Source organism: Plutella xylostella, chromosome 27 (assembly GCF_932276165.1).
Source record: "Plutella xylostella chromosome 27, ilPluXylo3.1, whole genome shotgun sequence".
Classification (NCBI taxonomy): Eukaryota; Metazoa; Arthropoda; class Insecta; order Lepidoptera; family Plutellidae; genus Plutella; species Plutella xylostella.
The window spans coordinates 5,669,455-5,685,196 of record NC_064007.1 but is presented as its reverse complement, the minus strand read 5'-3'; the positions used below and the strand labels follow the sequence as shown (position 1 = coordinate 5,685,196).

Here is a 15,742-nt window from a genome sequence, read left to right as displayed (position 1 = left end):
AATTATTGCCATTCTCCAAAAATAATAATATCATCTAAGTAAACTATCATTATTGTTGCCAGTTTTCCGTGAAAATAGAATAGACTCTGAAGTACATGGTTATGGTTTTAGCGCCTATTGTCGGTGTTAAAAGGGGCTATTATTGAGAAGAAAGGTTATTGATTTTTGCGCAGAAAGTAAAATGATTGATGTCTTCATATTCTTCGATTGGTATTGGTATTGGTATTACTATTATTTTTATTATATTACAGTTACAGCTCAACCGATTTTTCATTTGTTTTTTTTTTTGTACCATAGGTATCGCTACCACGAGTATTCTTAGCTATGTTTCATAAGAATCGGTTCAGCTGTCCAAAAGTTATGCGACTTATAAGAGTTGAATGTCCGGTGTTTTTAAGGTTTTAGAAAATCATTTCTTCAACGCAATAGGGCTAGTACACAATACTGCGTTTAGACGTCGTCGCATCGCAAAAACCAGCGACAGTAATCAAGCACTTGCCCTGAAAAGATTTTTTCGATGTGTCGTCGCAATGCTGTTTTGTGGGCAAGCCCTTAGGTAGTCATACAATCCTCTTACCTATTAATACTAGACACGCTGGGCACATTGTCCTGGCTGCAGATGCCCTCGCTCAGCAGCCGGTCCCGGATCTCCCACGCGAACATGGTGGGGTTCTCCCTCTTGTAGGCCGCGATGGCGTCCACCACGGGGGGTGTCGCCACCTTCGGCTTGGAGCCCCCGATCACGCCGGCTTTGAAGCTGCCGGTTTCGTAATACCTGGAATAGAGGGTGAGGTTGAGGTTTTGGTGATGTTGAGTGTTGTTGCAAGTTGTTGCCCAGGTATCGTATGGTTTGTTTAAAAAAATAGACATAGTGCCAATTTCTCCATAGTCGGTTAGAGCATAACCAGGTATTAGTGGTTGACTTTTGACACATCTGTCATGAATTTTATATGGAGATGACGTGTAATTGATAACCAATCCCTAGTTGGTTAGATAACCGACTATCGAGAAATTGGGGCTTAGAGTAGATTGTAACGCCATCGACACATTCATTTCCGCATAAGCAGTTTCTCTCTCTGATCCAATATATCTGAATAAGGTACCTATTTATTACCTAAGTCCATTTTGTAATTAAACAAAGGCTAGGTAGGTATGACAAGAATGAAAAAAGAAACCCAGAAACAGTAGTAAAAAAATGAGGTTAATTATGACAGTATCATGATTTTGGATTTAAAATAAGCTTAACAGACACCCTGGGCAACAATATAGCCGCAACACGCAAAACAAAGACGAATAATAATTTGACAAAAACACATCAAACAGCACAGATATAATTTCAATATCCACCAACAACAAGCGCGGGCCATCCATTGTTTGCTTTAAATTGAAAACTGGGGGTAGTGTTGGGACCAGTCGGCGCTAAAAGGGTTAAATGGAAAATCAAAACTGCGTTTATAAAACTGTTGGTTGATGAAAACTGATAGTTGTCAAGTTTACCGCTTTTAGGTGGAATTTCACCAAACGCTAAACATATTTAGTAGCCTGTCAAACGTGTGTCAGTTGGTACAAAATGTATTTAAAATTTGACTTAAATACAATTTTAAATACATTTAGCGTTTGGTAAAAGTGGCCCTTATACTTGTACCTAGGTATAAGTTAAAAAGAACCACTCTACTCAGACCCTTTAAAAATCAAAATTCCCGAACTTACAATTACCGTATTCGGCGAGCCCTTTTTCGAACGGAAAGTAAGGTTTGTAAAAAAAATACGTTCATCAGAAAGTTTTATATTTATATCTACGATGAATAAAAGCATTAACTATACATACACCTTTTTATTATTGTTTTACACAAACGAGTGTGTGAAGAGCAGGTAGGAGGGTACGCTGCACAACACTAGCGTCCCTGGGGACAGACCAACGGACAGAATAGAAACATAGACACAATGTGTATGGGGAATACCTTTGTTTTTCAATTTATTGTACTCTGAGGCTATTTCTGGACGGCCTTAGCTGCCGGGTAAAATAGACGGTTGTGAAATTGACGCTGTATGCGATTCTGCTTTGGAGATTACGAGTACTGTAAAGTATATCCCGTTTTGAATAAGTCATGAAAACGGAAATGGAGCCTTAGTTGTTTAAGCGGTATTTAATCGGCCTTTATTTAATTATTTAAGTACAAATCTGTTACAAATAGGTATATTTTCAATCGATAAGTATTTCATTTTTAACATAGAGTTTAGGTACCTAATAAATTAAATACCTTTAGTAAAAATGAGGTAAATAACTAAAAATGGTAAAAAGTTTAGGCAATTAACCATTCAAAATGTTTTTTTTTTAAACGTTCTAAATTTTAATAATTATTTGAACTGCAATGCTAGCTAGCAAGAGCTAAAATAGAGTTACCTATGTATGAAATCGTCAACGCAAATATTGAATCCCTGTTTCTGAAACAACAATAACAGTTACCCTCTCTTCATTACTTCCAATTAGGTACAAATGTAATCGCAACCAACGAAAGTAGTCCATCGGTCCTGAGTCCGTATAATAATTGCCCGGTTTTTCTGTCTGTCTGTTGGGCAGAAAGCGTGACGACCGGTACACTTCCGTTGAAAACTTTGTATCTGTGTGCGTTGTGATTTAATTTAGATTTTAATTCGATAATACTTAGTATAGCAGTGTTTTGTTTTAGGTTTAAACTGGAGGCAACGGGAATGGGGAATTCGTCAAGCGCGTGAGGCTGAGCCGGTAGTTGATGAATGAGCAAAGAGTATCCAGCGATAAACATGCATATTGATGATGATGATGATCATGATGCTGCCTCTTCAGTGACTAGGTGCGATAGAAGTGGGAACTGGGACACGAAAAGGAGAGTCCTGGAATAACGTAGCAATCACTTGTTGTTCCTTATATCATGTTCGGCGCATCCTCGGCCGTCAGCGACTGATGCTAATCTTTCTGCCAAACCTATCACCACACCACAGAATAATAACTAGTACCAGGTACAGAAGCCCATCTTCGCAATGGCCTGCAAAGAAATATGACTCCATCCCATAAGCAATAAGATCTATTTTAGATCGCGTTCCGGCCGCACACGTTTTTATTTACTTACCTACCAATTAATTTTTGAGGGAATATGCGCCTTATTTCACTGGACTACGGTGCATAATAAGTTATACGTGGTTATACGCATTGAAAAATAAGCCACCTTAGGGTTGCCTCAGCACCACAGACTACAACGTTTACTAAGCAACGGACTGACTTTGTAAAAAGAATGTCATGTTTTAAAACAAAATTAATTTGAATTTAGAATACAAAGCTATTCCAAACTTTTTTTCTATTGGAAATAACCAGTAAAAACAATAACAATTTCATAGTTAATATATTTTGAAGTACATAAAATGTGTATGAATACCTAAAACATTTAATTTTGTGAAAACATGTTTTTTTTTTCGTTATAATTTATATTATGGATATAATTTATATTATGATACAGAACGTGTTAGTTTCGTTAAGCACTAATCCCACTCAGCGCACATTTTATAATCGATTCATTAATGCATTTTGAAGGTAGTTGTGTCTGTAAATTTAATACTTTAACGAAAACAAAATTGGAATAGACTTTGTTCAACATGGAGAAAAAAAAGGGTTTGTAGTTCGGATTAATTTCATTTCAAATAAGGAACGTAGAAGAAATCAATAAAATACTTAGGACGTCTTGCACAACAAAGTTAAATAAAATTAAATCTATGACCTCTTGCTCTGACATTATACTGTCAGAGCAAGAGACAAACTATTTAATTTTATTTAACTTTGTTGTGCAAGACGCCCTTAGATTAGTTTTACCTGTCAGCATCTTTTGGTAATCTAAAAAAAAATTAAATTTGGATCCCGATCCGTATTTAAGCAATTAAATACATACAATATAATATTTTGCTGCTTTTTTTCTTTTTATGTCCATTTTTCTATTCATAATTTTTAATAAATACCTAAATACGACATTTATAAACTAGTACAAAATAGGAACAAATAGCGCGCGCGTGTATCGTCTTCCGCTTGCGGCAGCCGACTACCCAAGTAGCAAAAATATGTGCAATAAAGGTAACGGCCACGTTCCTGTTTTGCTAATATGTGCTGTAAAAGTCCCGTAATTAGTCGAATAATGGTCACGGCAGCGCTGTCTCGACGCGAAAAGGGCACAAATTATACAGCAATTCAGTGCTATGAAAGTCGAGTGATTGTAACCAAGAAGCTTATATAGTAGGTTAAAAGTCGAGTAAAAGTAAACTGTACCCAATTTAGGGTTGTCATAGCAATTTTGTTGCAGCTTCTACACTAAGGGTGCAGTAACAGCGATGTGGTGCTCATTAATCGACTAATAAGTAGAATAATAGCTGTCGAGTTGCTACAACTCTTCATTTTTGTGGGATAAATGCAACAAAATTACTTTTTCCCCACTATTTAGCTGAATTTTAGTCACACTGTTGCAGAAAAATATATGGAAGAAAATCTGTGGATTATTGTGACTGATCTATCGTAATGACTGATTACAAAAGCATAAAGGTAAGTAAGTCTCCATTAATAACTAAATGAGTTATTACTAGTGCAATTTCTATTGTTGCATTTTACACATTCGTATACGAAAAATCTTAGACGCATTTAACTTTATCGATAAAATAATAGGAATTCTTTAACATATGTTTAAGGGCTACGTTAAATCTTTCTTAAAAAATAGTAAATATGGTCAAAATTTATTAAATAAATTATAAAAATAAAATAATAGCCATGTTTGTTCGTATATCGCTATTACAGCACTATTAATCGATTTTTGATGCAATAATAGTTACAATGTTGCACTTATAGCAAAACAAGCAGCCATCATTAAATAAATTTAGGGTTCCTCAATGCGAAATCCTTAGCTTGACTAACCCGAGTTGGGGTGAATGTCATTTGATGTATTTTATTAAATGTAATTAATTAACGATTGGTTCATATTTGCTTCATTTCATACTTAATGATAAATTAGCAACTATATAATTATAAAAAAAAACTTCATTTTCTTCACACGATGAAAAATTTATTACATTGATTTTCAGAATAGAATATAGCAAACATTTAAAAGTGATTGATTGATTGCAAAGCAAGCAAGTATACAACTTGAATAAAGCAGAAAAGATACTAATCACGCTTTTTTTCCAGAATGGTTTTCAAGATTGTGCAGACAATTGAGAAGGGAGGATATGTTTTATGGACCGAGACACCAGGCCCACGATTTCTTCAGTTGTTTTCTGTGGAACAACGGAACCACTTGACGTTTCGGCCATCGCACTTGACGAATTTTGAGACAAATACTTTGTTTGAACCTTAGTTTGAATTTTTCCGTATCTTTGTTTTAATTTTCTTTTTTAATTTCCATGACTTGTAATCCATTTTATCACGTAATAAAAAAATGAATGTGCAATGGAATTATTTATTTGCTTGTCACATTAAAATACTATAAACTGTATAAACGTAACCAAAATGCTGTTACTGAATTATTTATCGAATTAATGTGCCATAAGAGCATTTCAAATAGTATGTGAGCTATTACAGTTATTTGAAAGCTTTTATTCGAAATGTCGATTAATGAAGCTATAAGAGTTACAATGATGCAGTATAGTAAAATAAAATCTTTTATTCAGCAAATTAGATCCAAATAATACAATGATGAGTAATAGTTCTATAATAGCAACCTGAACAATCAATAAGCGAATTAATAACTCTTAAAGCTCTCTTTCAGCACTAATGTGTGCGTTAAATAAAATAAAGCAGCTTTTATAGAAATGTCGAATAAACGGGCTATATAGGTCGAATATAGGTCGAGTAGATGTGTATTCGACATTGTTACAGCGCAAATTAGATAAAAATGCTTATTAATAGCTGTACCACTTTTATGGCACAATCTAGTAAAATTTCAGCTATTAATCAATACTTATTCGATTTTAAGTGCTATAAATGGGCCCTTATTCGACCATTTTGCTTGTTGGGTAGATTCGCCCCCTCGAGGCGGCAGGCGCCAGGCTGGCGCCTGCGCCGCCCATGCGCGGAGTGACACAGGCCTGACCACACTGACAAATCCTAGTCTGGCTCTTGTGTTTGTCACCGACACAAGAAGAAAAATAAGACTGTCTGTCTGTATGTCTAAAATAATAAGTTGACTCACATATATAATATTTATAATTTATACTTATTTATGTTTTAATTGCAATGCAATGTTTTAGGGTCGCTATAGATCATTATAATTTTGCATTAAAATTATAACACTCCATACCACAAACCCCCCGCACTTATAAAAACGGTAGCATATCAACACCACTCAAACACAAATTTCCCCAACAATTAACGCTTCCCGGCCACTCTAAGCCACTTTGAGCCAACATGAGCGGGATTAGGCCGGGGTAAGCCGGGATAACTCTATTAGAGCCAGCCCGCTCACGCTCCTATCTAGATCGGCAATATGTTGGAGACAAATTTGACGATATTGATGCGATGCGAGCTTGAGTGGCGAAGTATTGGCGTAGGTTATTAAGTTATTAGGCTTAAGGCCTGTTTCACAATTTCTGGACAATTGCTACCTGTGGGTATTGTACTCGTATTGTAATTATGTCTTAATTCTCTTGCGATGACATTAAACGGAATTGTAAGTGTCTGTTTTACAATATCTATCCGTATAAAGATTATCTTTGACATGGTGAAACACGATCAATAATAAATCAAGCCGCACATAACAACTAAGTCACATATATTTAGCCATAACCTGCAAAATCAAAATTCCAATTCAATACAAAAAGGCCATCAACATTATCCATTCAATCATGTCCGCTGCCCACGGACCCCTAAACTAGCTTTTATATACCTACGGGTCCCTCCGAAATGCCATTACAACAGTGTTGGCAAAAACAACCCCCTTGATACACTATCGACTGTCGCCCCTGTAAACTTATATCGTGTACTTGTGAGCACAAAAGTGATTGGTAAATATTTTTAAGTAAGTTTTAAACTGGATTAAATATAACAAGCCCTTTTAACAGATCCAAATTATTTAAAATCTGTCTATTCTAATCTTCTGTCAAGAAAATTGTAGGAGTATTTTTTGGTTTTTGTAGCCTCTTTTTAGCTACTTATAAACACACAAAATGACTCTTTATATTTCGACCTCTTTAGGTATTTATTCGACGTACTAGTTTATTTTGACTCAACATCTCAGGAAGCACAGTAGGCATCTCAATAGTCAAACATACTGAAAATTATCGTAATATTTTGGATTTTTCACTTTTGATCAAGCCAGTACCCAGCTACCAGCACTTAGGGTGCGAGCACACTATTAATTGACTTATCTCGGATGATTGTAATCTCACTAAACAGTCACCAGTGAAGATACGTCCTTACCCATGAGTGGTTTGTAAGCTTGTTATGGATTTGTTTTATTTTTATACGTCAGATTTAAGTTACAGTCAATCAAAGGTTGTCTGGTAGAAAATTATTTTTGGCAATAAGTCCGCTTTAGTGCGCAAATTATGTAGCTAGGTATGTTATCAAATCATTTTGTGCAAAATTAGTTTGCTATTGGGATTGACCTGGGCACAATAAACGTACAATGGATGATGAAGCGTCCGTAGTCGAGCGGGCCTCAGTGATCGTAACTGATCGCTGAGGTTAAGCAACAACTGACACGGTCAGCCATTGGATGGGTGACCAATTTCAAGTGGTGCTTTTCTGGACGCTTCCGTGCTTCGGACGGCACGTTAAGCCGTGGGTCCCGGTTGCTGCTTCGGCAGCAGTCGTTAAGCCTAGTCAGAGGCCTTCGGGCGGCTTGAAAACATCTGACAGTCGGGTTGCCCACTTACCCGACAACTTTCTCAGCACAAGCTTGCTTGTGCTGGGGTCCACCAACCCGCACTTGGCCAGCGTGGTGGACTAGGCCTAAACCCTTCCTTCATTGGAAGGAGACCCGTGCCCCAGCAGTGGGGACGTAATGGGTCGTGATGATGATGATGGATGATGATGATGATGAAATTGTACTCATAATATTTATTCTGTTAATCAAAGTTTCTACAAGGTACTTTCACAGCCATAATAAGAATTTAAAATAACATAAAAACGCTGGCAACACAAAGCAATAAATAAAAAATAATTGAAAAATAAATCAAACGTCAAACTACCCCGCGCTCACACAGCGTAGGGTGACCATGTATAATTAAATTGTCATAATACAGTCCCATTATTTTATTGAGGCCCCGGAATTTAATTCTCTCTCAGTGTTCCTAATGCCAGGTCCCATGGGACTGGCAGTGAGAGCTTTGTGGACACCCTATACTGAGTGTGTCAGCTAAATTGATGAGGTGAAGAAATGGAACTTAGAAGCTTTTTAAAATATTTTACTGAAGGTACTTAATATAATAATTAAAATAAAGTATATTTTTAAATCGCATGGATTTTGAATTCTGTGTTCTTTTGTTTTTTCAGTGACGTTAACTTGTGGTGGTATATGTATAAGGTACTTAGGGTGAATTCGTCCAAACATCACGTTACACGAGAATAACTATACCGGAATTAAAATTATACGCGAGTAAATATCTAGGATAAGTACATTTGCATTCTACCAAGTTATACCATGATTAAATTGAATGAACGAGGAACGAAAATGTAATGCAACTAAAATAAAAATAGCTGCGTTTCAAAGCATGCAATAGAAATGACATGCCAACTTAGTTTGAATGGATTATAAAAGTATGAAATTGTTTATGTTTTAATATTTTATTCGCTGTTTTTATTCTGAGACTTTGCCTTTTAACGTACTTTTGTTTATGTTTTGACAGATGTGTTTATATGTCATTATGACGGTTTTCTAATCAGCTGATGTGCTGCCGCCATTACAAAATTACTCTCGGATAAGCTCGTTACACGGTCAATTTTGGCGGTATAACATTTTATTCTTGGGATAAGCTAGTTATCTTGGTTTCAGGTTTGGTAGAATGCAAAATCTGCTTACTCGCGAGTAACTGGTACTTTACTCGTGAGTAAAAAGTTACTCGACGTTGGCCGAATCCGCCCTTAGTCGTAAACGTTATCGTTTTTTTTTATAAAATCTTCTTTGGATTTTTTTCCTTTTGATCTACGAAATATTTCAAAAACCAAACCCGAGTTGGAACATTTAAGTACATACCTATCTACACAATAAATCACGCTATACTAAAAAAACATCAACTCACGTTTTTTTGCCGCTAAAAATCTAAGTGTGAAACTTGCACTAACATGGAATAGGGCGCGATCCACTTGTTTATAAAGGGGTTGTAAGTTTATGGTAGATTAGGGAATATACCGGCACATTATAGGCCCATTGCCTCTGATTGCAACTGGTTCGCAATATGTTGAGATTTTACCATTACGAATGGCAGTGTGAAATTGGCTTTAGGTTTTTAGTGGTACCTAATACTCATCGTTTTTTTAGTAGGTAATTATACTTAAAAAATGAAGGCATTAGCCTAGGTATGTTTATGAAGAGCCACTTTATCCTAACTAATATTATAAATCCGAAAGTAATTGTGTCTGTCTGTCTGTCTGTCTGTTACTCTTTCACGCCAAAACTACTGAATCGATTTGATTGAAATTTGGTATACATACGGTCTAGACCCTGGGAAAGAACAAAGGCTACTTTTTATCCCGGAATTCCCACGGGAAAACTTTTTAAATCGAAGCGCGCGGGGACAGCTAGTTGTAACTATATACCTACAGGCTGTTGCAAAAGAGGGCAACTAAGCTCGACTATCTAAACCGCGACTGTCGAAATTCACGAATACCTACCTAAACTTTATCCTGAAATTATACCTACCTATAAATAGAGTAAAAAAACTATAGATAGATCCTAAAGTAGCCTATGGCTGGTAAATTTTAATGTGAGTAGTACTTAATAATAATCATAAGTGTTGCACCTAGTTCAAGTAATTTAGACCTAACAATATACACATCTGGTTAACCGCATTGGAAGCAAAGAGGTAATTAATGATATTCGCACATGCGAGGTATGTTCGTATGAATAATTGATTAATTAACTTCTTGAAATTCTGAACCAAGAGTAGGACTGGTAAATTGGTAGGAATATAATTGCTATAAAGATTTGAGTCATGTTAAATACTTTTTAAGGTTTAGTTAAGATAAAATGGAGTTTGACTACCGCGTGTATAAATATTTTACTATCTAGTCTATGCTGTTATTTTTCTAATTGAAATAGCAGAATAAAATAGAAAATTCAATTTTAATGATGCTTGTAAAATATTAACCTAGAAAAATGACAAAATAGGCCTGTCCATTTCGGCTTTACCACTTTTGCAACACCCTCGAACTCTAAGGTCCTGTTTCACAATGTCTGGTTAGTCGCTACCTGTCGGATAAAATACATGCTGTCACTGTCTAAAAAATAATAACAGAGAGTGACAGCATGTATTTTATCCGTCAGGTAGCCACTAATCAGACATTGTGAAACAGACCCTAAGTATAAAATCTAAACTATAAAACAAAACTGTACCATGCCTTAAAGAAGGCCAACCACACCGGTAAAGATCTGAGCGGACTACTTTTTTTTCACAATAAAACGTAAAACAAAAGAAAATGACATAAGTATGGGTGAATTCACTGAGAGGCGCACGCGCCGCTCAAACAGCGGAACCACAGATTATACACACACACACACACACACACACACAAGAAGGTATTGTTTGTCTGTGTACACTACAAACGCACCCAAAGACCTTTAGCAGGAGGGTTACTTTATACTGACGAAAAACGACCGAACAAGAGCTGTCGTGCAAACAGCACGTTCAATACAACGAGATACAGTCGTAGCTCTCACAGCAGCGCGTTTTTCGTCATATTATAGAATGACCCCCCATATACCTACACGTTACATACACCCATGTGTGTTCAGTTTGTATGCGTACCGTATAATATTGGTACATGAGGGGTTATCAAAACTGACGTAACTTGTATGGATCTGACAGGCATTTGTTTGACAGGCGAGCGGTTTCGGTGGTGATACGGTAGCAGTGTTGTTCGTTGGATACTCACAATACAGGGTGATATACTAAGAAATTTTATTAAGATTAAGATAAGATAAAGTATTTATTAAGATAATATTTGCAGAAACAGATCTTATATCTATTCATTACATCTAAATACACTTTGCCTTCATTGGATCTGGTACTCTGTCTTCTAAACTAGGACAGGGTCCTGTATCTTAGAAGACAGTTTTCCAGTTACAGGAGCTTTGTCGGTTGATACGCGTGTATCATTTCATAGGCCTAAGTTGTAGTGATTAAAAAAAAAGTATAAGTAATGTTAAGTAAAGTGGTCTACAAAGCAAAAGTACCTCATAGTAGTTTGTCCTTTTAATCTATATATTGGTTTTAGCTCAAAGGGCACACTAAACGTTCCGTGGAGTCGTAGTCAAAACCACGTAACCAATCTACCACAGCACTTTTGATCTTAATCCTATTGAGAATTCTAGTATTTGTATTTTTATTTAGTAAATTGTACAGTCTGGGAGCTTGGATATTGAAATGCCGATCCGCAAATGCCGTGCGCGTTCGGGGTACTGCTTACTATACTATCAGTGATGTTAAGTTACCGGGTCCATTTTCTTGACAATAACTTCCACAATTATAATAATAATGTAAAGAATTTCAACTGTCGATATATGTATTTAAAACGTAGGTATTAGATGATACATATAGCTCAATATTCCATAGTATTACTTTGCATACGTGAGAGTATGTACCTAAGTATTAAATATAATAAAAAATATACCTTTATCTAGGTAAGTAAATGGGACACAGAAAATTATTTAAAATACTTATTTTAAACTGAAACAACAGAATAGAGCAAAAGGTCTCCTAAAAAACGTAATCATGACCAATTTCATTATTCATCACATCCATTGTTCTATGCTTCCATTTCCTACTTTGCCCCAAAATGATAAACATACTATTACATTCATATGTCACAATGTTTATAACTTAAAAATCTAAACAAAATAGGAACATATAAACATAGATTTAGATTCTGAAATACTTCGGCAGAAGGCCACTCTAATTTTGTAAGAGCAACAGTATTTTGGACTCAGAAAAATAAAGTGTGGTCATTATTTTTGAAATAATAAAAACTTCTGAAGTGTAACGTATTGCTTTTAAAAGTTTTCTTTGATTATCTTACATACTTAGCACTATTAAGCTTTATTTAGAGCTTAAGAAATGCACAGTATTTTTAATTTAGATATAATTAGGTACTTATTATTTCAAAACTAGGCTCAGAAAAAAAACATGTTTGAAAAATCATTTTCCGTTTGTCTGTCACGTTTGCAACTGAGCAGTGGGGCTACCACCACCGAAAATCGGCAAACTCGCCTGTCAAACATCTGTCAGATCCATACAAGTAACTTTAGATTTGACAAGGATTTGCTTAAGGATTGTTAGTTGCTTGTTCAGTGGTGGTAACCCCAAGGAGCATCCTGAAGGGCTAGTACGGGGCGCATTTAAGACGTGACAAGAGTTTTGCATCGCGCTCACTCACATCGCGCAGCCTCAAGAGCGAGCGCGAAGGAGAACTCTTGTCACGTCTTAACAGCGCCCTGTGTTACAGGGCCTGGAGTGAACTACAGACAGTCAGCGACTGACCCTAGTCTGCCTGGTCAATCCTTCCACGGTGACAAACCCTATATAGTCTAGCTTTGTCACTGACACGGTAAAAAGTATCCATTGCCTCACTCACCTAGATAGTATCTTCGAAACGCACCCATGCGATACCCTGAGCTGTCTGCTGATGTCACACGGCCTGACTCCGCTGTGGGCCAGTTCCACTATCCTCTGCCTCACGACGTCGGGGAGCGGTCGGCCGTTCACGAAGACGCCGCCGAGCTGGTTCACGCCTCCGTGACCTGGTGGAGAGATGAGGTGGTTAGTGGAATTGGGTTGGAGGTGAAGAGAGAAAGATATAGAACATACATACATTGGTAAGATAAGCTGCTCGTGAGTTGGTGACCTCAATGAGATTGCTGGATAGGTTGATAAAGGGTTAAGAAGCCGCTACACGGCTTCGCTATTGACTTCGATAAACTGGTTTAATCACAGCGCAAAATAAGATTTCAGTGTAAATTCGCACAGTTGCTCAGTATGTATTAGGTTAAATTGACCTGACAACGGTAATATTTAACCCTACCAAAAATCTACCCGTCATTCATGATTTTCAGGTAGATATCGCAGTACGACTTCGAAATCTCTAAGAATCTATAACTAACTATAAATCTATGTGTTGTTTGTATCGCTATCGATCTCGCCCAGGTTTACCCGGCCGTGCGGCCCGGTTATCCGGGCTGGAACCCGGTTCATGGCCGAATGTTGTTTACATCGATACGGTTAACTTAGGGCACAAGTAGTTAGGTCTCAGTCGGATCTAGTATCCTTGGCATATTCGGTAGGATTAAGTTAACGCTGTATGACTACCAACGAACGTCTGTTGGTCGGATGTTGATTTAATTATGGCTTGTAAGCCTAATGAATTTGTACAAGTTATAATATTCAATCGTATAACACATATAAGATGATGGTAGGTACGAACTGGGCTGGGGCTGAATAGTTACTTAAATGCATGTATCAGGGCTGACCCAAATCGTTAGATAGAGACTTAATTCTTTAAGAAATGTCTGAAAAAATTTGGACTAAAAAGTATTTCAGCATTGTTGATCATTCTGCTTCGAGTGTTCCAAATGTTCTAACTATTAAAAGTCCCTGTACCACCCGAGTCTATCATCCGCCCAACAACAACCCAATATTCATAGAGCACAGATTCCCGCCCGCGATCAGCCCTGAAGTGCAATAGCCGTGTGGGGCGCATCGATCGCCTGACGAGGGGCGGGCGGGGACGGGGCGTCACGCTCCGTGCGCGGGGCGGCGAGTGTGTCTGTGAACGAACTTGGGGTATCTGGATCTTCGTCATAGGAGGAAGATGCGTTTGGAAGTTGCGTTTGGTTATGGAAGGAGTTTGAGGCTGTTGTGTTTATTTACTTAAAAGTAATTAAAAAGTTCCACTTGCAACAAAATGTTGACACTAATGTTCCAATATACCTACTGTGATATTTTGATGCGCAGTTATGTATTTCAAATTGCATACGGTAACTGTTTATTGCACATTTGATTTTCTTTCTAAACTGACCATTTATTGACAGATTCCAAACTTTAAGCTGGTCGAAAAAGAACATCTTGGGTCCAAAATCTGAAAGACTGGTACAAAACCGACACCACATCCTTGTCCCGAGCAGCAGTCTCGAAGGAAAGAATAAGCCAGATGATGGCCGACCTCCGATAGGAGATGGTACCAAAAGAAGAAGAAGAAGTAACTTTAAGCTACCGACGGCGGCGACGCGACGACGCCGACGGTGCAAGCATTATGGTTACCGACGGGATGTTCAGTGTTAACTAATAAAATCCCACCCCACATAAAACCTGGAGAAGTAAAACATTAAAGTATGGTACTTTGGCTAAAGCTATAGCTATAAATAATTTATCTAATGTAAATAATAAATACTGAGGCATTTTGATCGCCTCTGGGTAGGACAATAAAAAGGTGGGTATATAGGTTTAACTTCCTACCTATACTTAACCTAAATTCAGGGGTACCACCCGTACCACACTAAGACTTGTATTAAAGAATTCAATTTTTAATGCTTCCTCTTTTAATTTCTTCGTCAGATAAATCTTGACAAAACGAAACTGGCTAGTGGTAACAAGTGGGCAAGGAGAGTGGAAAAAATATATTATACGAAACTGCCCTTGTTTTCAGGGAGTAATTAACTGTAATGGCGGACAAGATGGCGTCCCGGAAGTGGGGCCGGAAGCGCGGGAAAACCTCTTAACTTCCGCTCTCGGCCAGGTGTCCGCTGTGGGAGTGCTTTGGGCTTTTTTCTTCTTTTTTTTCAAGATGAAAAAGCCTAGGAAATATGTTTCGGGCCTAATGAAAATGAGGGGAGTTTTTTTCATGATGAATTGAGGTAAACAAAAGACAGTTTATGATTTAAACAAATATTGCAATGCATGCATTTTTCTAAGTTACTGCTGGAATAGTCCAATTACTCTAGATACTTAGTACCTATGGTTTTGACGTAACAAATTATTTTTACTTCTAAATCCTGTAAAAAGATTCTTTTAAAAGAGGATTATTAGAAACACAAAAAATCCAACATAGGTTCCTTATATTCCTTAATTTATAGTCTTTCAGCGAGCGATAATAAATACGAATAACCCTTCAGAGCCTAATAATAATTCAAAATGGATCTAAACAGTAAACATCCGATTTGACCATAGACAGTAACAACTCCGAATGTCCGCCATTAACGAATCAAAGCGCAATCAAGCCCAGCATTCTAAATTCAAATTTGAATTTCCCTCCCAGCGGAAATGCGACCGGAAACGGGTCCCCTCCGCCACGCCGATTGGTCGCGGTGGTCACTTTTATTATCTCTTATTTTAGAAGGCTGTCAGCTTTGATTTTATAGTTTTGTTCCTCTCTTCTATAGGTACTACCTACGTAAATATATATATTTTTAATATTTTGAAGAAGTTTTATATTCGCCAATCCAGAATTTGCCTCAATAACAATAATGTATTGATAGAGAATTAAATTAATATTTAGATGAACTAACGGCTATTATACTTCTTA

At 37.1% G+C, this 15,742-nt stretch overlaps 1 protein-coding gene and 1 long non-coding RNA gene across 4 annotated transcripts in view; one reads left to right on the top strand and one right to left on the bottom strand.

Annotated features, from left to right (window-relative positions):
* Window positions 1-15,742, bottom strand: part of LOC105387776 (paired box protein Pax-2-B) — a 64,936-nt gene that overhangs the window by 15,702 nt on the left and 33,492 nt on the right. For all 3 annotated transcript variants that reach the window (XM_048630894.1, XM_048630895.1, XM_048630896.1), the window contains 2 exons: window positions 12,800-12,965; window positions 578-775 (listed from right to left, as the gene is read on the bottom strand). In XM_048630894.1, coding sequence (XP_048486851.1) covers window positions 578-775; window positions 12,800-12,965 — 364 coding nt within the window. The remainder of the gene's footprint in view (window positions 1-577; window positions 776-12,799; window positions 12,966-15,742) is intronic.
* Window positions 4,070-5,459, top strand: LOC125490721. The gene is made up of 2 exons (XR_007267863.1): window positions 4,070-4,561; window positions 5,198-5,459. It is a non-coding gene; the product is annotated as an uncharacterized LOC125490721 (long non-coding RNA).